Here is an 8568-nt window from a genome sequence, read left to right on the forward strand (position 1 = left end):
ATGCTGTATTGGAAACACTGTTATTTGGAACCAACATCACCTCATCATCATGGAGTCCCATGCAGACAATAAGACTTCATTACCTTCAATTTTAGGCCCAGCACTTCTTCTTGCCTTGTCCTCACCTAATGTCAATAAAGGGGTTCGTCAATCTCTTAGAATTTGGTCCCAGTTTAGAAAAAGTGTTGGTCTCTGGTCTTTCTCACTTCAGAGTCCGGTTGCTGCAAACCACGTATTTGTTCTGACAACAACAGACAATGCATTCCGCATCTGTCACAGGAGGGGTCTAAAATGCTTTGCTGATTTATATGTAGAAGGACAATTTGCAAGTTTTTCTTAACTGTCCTCCAAATTTGGTATTGCCTCTGCTCAGTGTTTTTGCTTGTTACAGGTCAGACACTATATGCAGACTACGACGGCACATTTCCCTCATAAACCTCCAGATATTCTAGTGGACAGTTTTCTAACAGTCAATCCAACTTCTAGGGGTGTAATCTCAGCTTTGTACAACCTTATTTAAGATCTTCAGTATCCTTCTGATGCTATTATTAAATCCAAATGGGAAGAAAATCTAGATTTTACCATTACAGAGGAGCTGTGGGATTCTATCCTTGGCCAGGTGCATACTTCATCAATGTGTGCTCAACACGCACTCATTCAATTTAAGATTGTCCATTGTGTGCATTTGTCAAAGGTTAAGTTGGCACGCATATATCCAGATGTTGACCCAACTTGTGGAAAGTGTGGAAGTGCACCTGGTACTTTGCTTCATTTGTTTTGGGCCTGTCTGTTATTGCTAAACTTTTGGAATTCCATTTTTTATACAATTTCTGAAGTCCTACAGCATCAAATTAAACCAGATCCACTCTGTGCTATTTTTGGAGTGGCCCCAACCTTAACTTGCCAAACTCTAAGTTAAAAGTCTTGAAATTTTAATTTTTCTTGGCCAGACAAGCTATTTTGCTCAAATGGAGGGACTCCTCATCCTCTTCACATTCCCAGTGGTTAAAAGATGTAATGTCCTGTATGGATTTGGAAAAAACCAGGTCTACAATTTGAGGTTGGTTCAGAAAACAATTTCTATAAACTGTGGCGTCCTTTTCTGGATTTCTTTGAAAGACCCTCTACTACTGTTACTGAGTAGCTGAGTAGCCTAAGGTTTATAGGAGAATTTTACAAAGATTATAACAAGACATTAGTACCATTTTTGGCAGCAATGTTTGAAGAAGCTTTAGAAAAAGAGGAGTTACTTTCAACCCTGAAACAAGGTCTAATTAGACTAATCCCTGAACCAAATAAGGACAAACTTAGTATTGAGAACTGGAGACTGATGAGTCTACTGAATAATGATGATGGCAAAATATTTGCTTCAAATTTTGCCAAAAGGCTAAAACTTGGTTTAAATGACATTATTGATGAGGAGCAATCGGGATTTCTACCTGGAAGGAACATAGTCAATAACATAAGATTAATATTGGACACGATTGATTATAATTACTATATTCCTGATGAAAGCCTTATTCTGTTTGTGGATTTCTATAAAGTATTTGATACAATCAGTCACCAGTTTATGGTTAAAACTATTGAGTTTTTTGGATTTGGAAAAAAGTTTGAAAAAGTGGTAAAAAAATTTAGATAAAGGATGTAACAGCTCAGTGAAAATAACATGTGGTACAACATCCAGATTCTGTACAAACCGTGGAATTAGGCAGGGCTGTCCATTAAGTCTGTTTTAAGGTATTTAATGTCTTATGTTCTTGTGTCAACAAAAAAAATACAAATCTTGGCATCCCATACACCGGCGTGTTTGTCTGCCCATTGGCTAGAGGTTTATAGCGCCAAAGAGTGTGTGAAACCCTACTGGTTGAATCTGCAACAGTGGGACTTGCGCATTAAGGGTTGACTGTCTGAGACACTCGTTGGCTCTTCAGGGTGTCAGTCACCTCCCAAAGCCCTCCTATTGGCCAAACTAGTTGTCAATCAAAAGCTAATACTTCCGTGTACCCTTGTGTAGCACATATAGCGATCTGAAATAGATTCTGCCTGATTTTGCCAGAAGAAATGATTAAAACAGCTGGAGCTGATCTCAAGCTGGGAAGACATTACTGCAGCATTTGTGCCTTTGAGGATGTAATACGTGTTGTGGACCAAGTTATTTTATTGAATTATTTTTCACTGGATCTGTACGGACAGAATGAGACCAAGCTGGTGAGGAATGAGCGATGTTTAAGCTGCAGAGAGCCTTCGAAAGTAAGAAAAGTCGAATTTTAACATTTTGCTGTTCTGTACAAAAAACTCTTTGTGTCAAAACTGCGGTTGCTGCAGGTCAAAAATGTTTGTATCATCGGAAAGACGTGACTCTAAGCTGTCATATGATATGCATATTGTTGAGAAACTTGATTGAGGAGCGAACACACATGGCTGTAATGTTTTGAAAGGTAGTCACGTCCCGGGACCCGGACGTCGGAATGCTATGCAAGGTTTAATATGCGATTGATGTACAGGAAGTTCACTGATTATTTGTTATGCTGTCAAAAACATAAATATGTATAATAAAGACTAGATGTCTTGTCCACGCTGTCGGCCAATGGAATCGCAAGGCCACATTGGCGGCCATCTTGAAACGGTATGCTCGCTCACCCATAACATTGTGTTGTACTGTTGCATGTACTTTTTAAATAACCAATAACTTGCTCAATTTTCTACCGATTTTCAAATGGTTTGGTTTGTTTTTAATGTCAGAGGTGTAGTTATAACACTTCACTTATGGATAATTATGTTACATGTAGCGCATGTGGGCTATATGACTGACTGCAGCTACAATTAGCAGCAACAGAGACCTAGTTCTTTGACGGAGCCTGGATTGTGAATGAACACAGGAGGCAGTAGTGCCGTTTGAATATGAAATGTATTAACAAAAGAAAAGTTCTTCACAACATAAATAGCAAATACACTCAATACACCATTTCAAATAAAGAAAAAAATAATGGATTACCAACAACAATGATTCTATATATAATCTTCAAAAGGGAAAAGAAAATTGAGCACATGTGTTTTCTTTGTCAGTCACAACAGGTCGTCCGGTAGGTACGTGGGTGCTTTTCTCCTGCCAGTTCTTTGATCTGGCTCGCCAGGTGAATTGGGTGGAAATGGATTCGGAAAACAATCCAGGGGAAAAGGGGGGGGGGAACCTGACCTAAAAGGTTCGAAAAAAAAAATACACATAACTTTTGAACCCACAAAGAATCAATTCATTCATTAAATCAATTTCCTATAGATGAATCACAAAAAAAATCAATTAAATAATCAAATTAATTGGTCATTGATAAATTACAAAAAATCAATTAATTAATCAAATTAATTGGACATTGATAAATCACACAAAATCAAGTAATTAATCTAATCAATTTGATATAGATGAATCACAAAGAAAAAAATCAATTAATCAAATTAATTTGTCATTGATAATCACAAAAAAATCTATCAATTAAATTAATTGAACATTGATCAATCACAAAGAAAAAAAATCAAATTCAAAAGTGCATTCTAAACTACTCAACCAGAGTTTAAGAGTTAAATTATTTATCATATTTATCAGTTCAGTGAATGCGGCGCTACGCATACCAAACCCCATAGCCGTTCGAGCGTTAATAACAAAAAACCAAAAAGACTGGCCAAAACAAAAATAAAACTCCAAACTACGGGAGCGCGGCAATAAAATTAAAACATTATCTACAATTCGGCTGGGTTACATTACATGAAAGTCACTTTTCTTTTTACCTTTGAATTGAGTGATATTGTTTGACTTCCCGAGGAGCGGCCGAGAGCTAATCAGCGACTCAGTGATCGGGACGGAGACGAAAGTGAACTCTCTGACCCGTATTTATAGGAAATATGAGGTCAAAGACAATTGACCCGGAAATAAATAAAATAAATAACCAAATAAATAAATAACTAAATGCGGGTTAAATACACTCTCACGGCCAGCAACAATTTGTATTTTAATTATTTTGTATTTTATTTGTATTTTTGTCATTTGAATTGTAGCAATGTTTGTAAAAAACCAAACCGTTTGTAATTCGTCAAGATTTCAGCGAGATAAGCATATTTATGTTTGTGCAGATCACTCACCTTCCTTCACGTACCACAGGTTCCGCCAGTGAGCTTCCCTGTGTCAACATGGCAGAAGGGTGATGCCCTTCGCGGCCTTAAGACATATAGCCTTTATTGTACGTATCTATGTGTTAGACCCGATTCTTCAGTTGGAAGTCCAAGAACAAGCCGGAGAAATCTTGTGGAATTTATTTTAGGTCACAGGTAAAGTTTTGCAGCGCTGGATTCAGAGGGACAGAGAGGAATCTCATGTCCAGCTGAACTGAGTTTTTTTGCTTTCAGGTTACAGATATCTTCTTGGACTAGGACATTACAGTCAGAGGTTGGACTTGTACGCTACCAAGTTTAACTACTGTGACGTGAACAGGCTAACCACTGTTCATGTGGACGTTCACTGAAATGTAAACACAAACTGCTTGGATTGAATACAAAGTGTGTGTGTTGTCCAAAAGGCGTGTATCTAAAGCAGGGATGTCAAAGTCAAATACACAGAGGGCCAAAAAAGCAACTTTGATACAAGCCGAGGGCCAGACTGGTTCAATGTTTTTTAAAACATATTGAAATGATTGCACATAGCCTATTGAGCCAAGACCTAACACAGTGTATATTATTTAATGATTAAATGAAGAAAGCAATATTTTCTTATGGATCTGTCAGTAATTTCAAGTGAAAACATTTTTCAACAGGCACACAGACAAAAATGAGCTTCCTTCAAAGAAAAATCACATGTCCTGTACATTAAATGTATAAAGCAATATTTCGTTATGGCTCTGTCAGTAACTTCAAGGGAAAACATTTTCAACAGGCAAACAGCAAAAAAGTAAATGTCCTTTAAAAACAAAATATGTGTCTTAATATCAAGATAAATGCATAAATGAAATTGCATGCATTATAAACTGAAAATGCATTATTGTGCTGCTCTATGATCCTACCAATCACTGCTTTCAAATAGTAAAATGAGAAAATAAAAAAAATAAATCAAATCAGTTGTATTCTTTCTCATGGCTCTTATCTGCAATTTTCCCTGAGTCCATTCAACTGAAAAATAAATACAATAAAATAAAATAAAATACAAAAATCTATGGCACACAGACAAAACAATACTTCCTTCAAAGAAAAATCACGTCTTGTAGAAACAAATGTAAAAATTTCACTGAATTAAAAACTGAAATTACGTTACTGCTCTGTGATGCTCACTTGTCTGAGGCTGAGCCTGATACTTGGAGGTGTCTCATCTTTTGTACAAGTTCATCAATGTTCGGGGTCAGGCTCTGAGCTGAGGAAATCCTCAGGATTGAGTGAAGGTGTTTATCAGTAAGATGGCCCCTGTGTGACGTTTTGTTTAGCTTCATCAAAGAGAAAAGTTGTTCACACAGGTATGTGCTGCCAAACATAGAGAGCGTCCGAGCAGCTTGGATGCACAGGGGCATTGTGTCTGGGATGAAACGTGCAAAGTCAGCAGCACCCACTCTCTCCTATTTTTCCTTCAGTGTGTCATTGCACTGGAGCTCAATCAACTCCATTTGTAGATTTGGTGGTGCGCTTTTCTACCTCACCTGCAAAAGGATTGCTGAGCAGTTCAAACCTGCTTTTTTGGGCTTCAAAGTCAGGAAGTCGGCGGCAAGTATGTTGAGTTTATCAGCAAACTGTGCGCTCGGGAACACAGCGGGAGAGAGCTTCTCTTTCATGGTCTGGCAGCTGGAAAAGTGGCTCAAGTTTTCTTTCCGCATCTGCGTCTCCCACAGACTCAGCTTGGTTTTAAACGCCTTCACTGTACTGTACATATCAGAGATGACATGCCCCCGTCCCTGCAGCTGCAGATTCATCACATTCAGATGGCTCGTGATGTCGCACAGAAACGCCATTTCACACAGGAACGTTTCATCTCGGAGCTCTGTTGTGTCTTTCCCCTTGCTTTCCATGAACAGACAGATCTCCTCACGCAGCTCGAAACATCTTTGCAGCACCTTTCCCTGGCTTAGCCATCGCACCTCTGTGTGATACGGCAAGTCACCATACTCTGTGTCTAACTTGCCCAGAAATGCCTTGAACTGGCGGTGATTTAAACCTTTGGCTCTGATGATGTTAACTGCTCGCGTTATGGTGCTCATTACATGTTCCATTTTCAAGGCTTTGCCACACAATGACTCCTGGTGTATGATGCAGTGATAAGCTGTCAGCTCATCTGTGACGTTTTCCTCCCGCATCCTCTCACGCATCCTTGCCACCAATCCACTCCTGTGCCCACACATTGCGGGTGCTCCGTCTGTTGTCAATCCCAGGGGTTTTTCCCAAGGCAGCTCCATCTCATTTACACATCTGGATACCTCTTCATACAGATCTTGTCCTGTAGTTGTGCCATGCATAGGGCGTAATGCCAAAAACTCTTCTGTTATGCACAGGCTGGAGTCTACTCCACGGACAAAAATTGACAGCTGGGCAATGTCAGATGTGTCTGTGCTCTCATCCACAGCAAGAGAATATGCAATGAAATCTTTTCCCTTTCCCACAAGCTGTTCTTTTGGATTGGTGGAAAGGTGGTCTACACGTTCAGCAACGGTGCTTCTGCTCAGGCTCACGTTTGAAAATAGTTGCCTTTTATCTGGGCACACGGCGTCACAAACTTCAAGCAAACAGTTTTTGATAAACTCTCCTTCTGTAAGTGGCCGGGCTGATTTTGCGACCTCTTCTGCCACAATAAAACTAGCCTGGACAGCAGTCTCGCTTTGTGTTTTGGCATTTGTGAACAGAGCCTGCCTGGTCTTAAGTCCTCGTTTTAATTCTTCCACCTTCTGTAGCTTTTGTTCCGTGTCAGTATTCTTGTCTTTGTCTGTGTGTTTCTGAGATGTTTGATGATGCCTTCTTAGATTATATTCTTTCATTACAGCCAAACTTTCTCCACACAGAAGACACACTTTCTCCACGCAGAGTACATGTTACCTCCGTGAACATGTACTCTGCCTCCCACCTGGCTTGAAACCCCCTGTTCTCAGCATCCACCTTCCGTTTAGCCATTTTTGAGGAGGGGGGTAGCTGAAAGTTGACCTCTGCTCTGACTGCTGATGAATAATGAAGCCGCTTGCTGCGCTGCAGTGACTTCGCAGGCTACCGTTGCATTGTGGGGAATGTAGTGTTGGTGCGTGCAAAACACCAGTGGGCAGCTGTGGCCTGCGGGTGAGTTCTAACAGTAATTAAATATCATCCAGGGGGCCATAGATAATTCATTCGCGGGCCGGATCTGGCCCGCGTGCCTTGACTTTGACATATGTGATTTAAAGCAACTGATAAAATAGGGGAGTTTCCGTTGTCTCCCAGTTCTCACCGGCCATGTTATCTTCAAGGCCGTACACTGTGCTCAGTAGGAAAATACGAAACAGAATCATAGGCTCAGTGCAAAATACACATTCAGAATACATAATAGCTCCAAACATACTTAATTATAACATATGGTTAAAAGGCACACTTCTGTCTACCTAGGCAGCAAACGCACGCACTATTCTCACACTCTTGCTCGACCACTCACGCAGTGCGTGAGCTTACAGCTAGTTAGTTAGTGGCTATTTAACGGTTAGTTAACAGTGAGCCTGCTAACAAATGAAACACTCCAACGGTGCTGATTCAAGCAAATGACTGATGTCTGAGCCAATGGACAGTTAAACGGACTTCCTGAAGATTTTTAAGGATTCAAGAACCTCTTTTCATGATACGCATGTGTGCACACACCTCCCACCCAGTGTCAAAAACAAGGAAATCGGAGACGTCCAGCCCCCCTAACATTACTTAACTTTTTTAACGATTTTAAAATCACTTGGAGACAAACAAACAAAAAAACATATTCTCCTTTTTTTTTTTTTTTTAACACAGCTTTACATGGTTAAAACGTGGAAAGTCGGAGGTAAGTTTCCCTTAACTTTTCCCTTATGTGCAGACTCAGAAACTGACTTCAGCCTCATAGTAAGCACTGAGACAAAAAAAAGCTAACTTTGGTTTCACACTTTGTGTGATGAGGTCAAAAGAAAATCTGCAAAAGTGAAATGACTCCAAGAGGATCACCACAACAATGTTGTTTGTGTGACTGTGTATGTGATTGTGTTTAAAGTGAGACTGGGGCATCAGCTCAACATTGAAACCCAATTTGCATATTGAATGAATCAGGGTTCTTCATCAAAGGCAACCCTGTGATGACGTCATGTGACGTTGACGGAGCTATAAATGCTGAGAAGTTCAGAAACAACTGTGACTGAGGAAAGCATTCAACACTTCTGCAGGATATTTTGCACACAGATGAGTTCTTCAGCCATGGCACGAAGGAGTTTACGGCAACAACAGGCCGGATACTACGGAGAAGATGGGACCCCCACTGTCTCCTACAAGGAGCCTTTGGTCAGGTAAGTTGCTGTAGTGTTTGTTTTCACATGTAGGGTCATTACATGAAAAATCAATCAGGGCCTCCTC

General features: G+C 40.1%; 1 protein-coding gene across 1 annotated transcript; it reads right to left on the bottom strand.

Annotated features, from left to right (window-relative positions):
* Window positions 1–5306: 5306 nt before the first annotated feature.
* Window positions 5307–7128, bottom strand: LOC103359673 (general transcription factor II-I repeat domain-containing protein 2-like). Its single transcript, XM_008285138.1, is given in 4 exon segments — window positions 5307–5657; window positions 5659–5723; window positions 5726–7040; window positions 7042–7128. Coding segments are annotated over 4 exon segments (1818 nt in total).
* Between the last annotated feature and the right edge of the window lie 1440 nt (window positions 7129–8568).

This window comes from Stegastes partitus, unplaced genomic scaffold, assembly GCF_000690725.1.
Source record: "Stegastes partitus isolate 25-593 unplaced genomic scaffold, Stegastes_partitus-1.0.2 Scaffold388, whole genome shotgun sequence".
Lineage (NCBI taxonomy): Eukaryota > Metazoa > Chordata > Actinopteri > Pomacentridae > Stegastes > Stegastes partitus.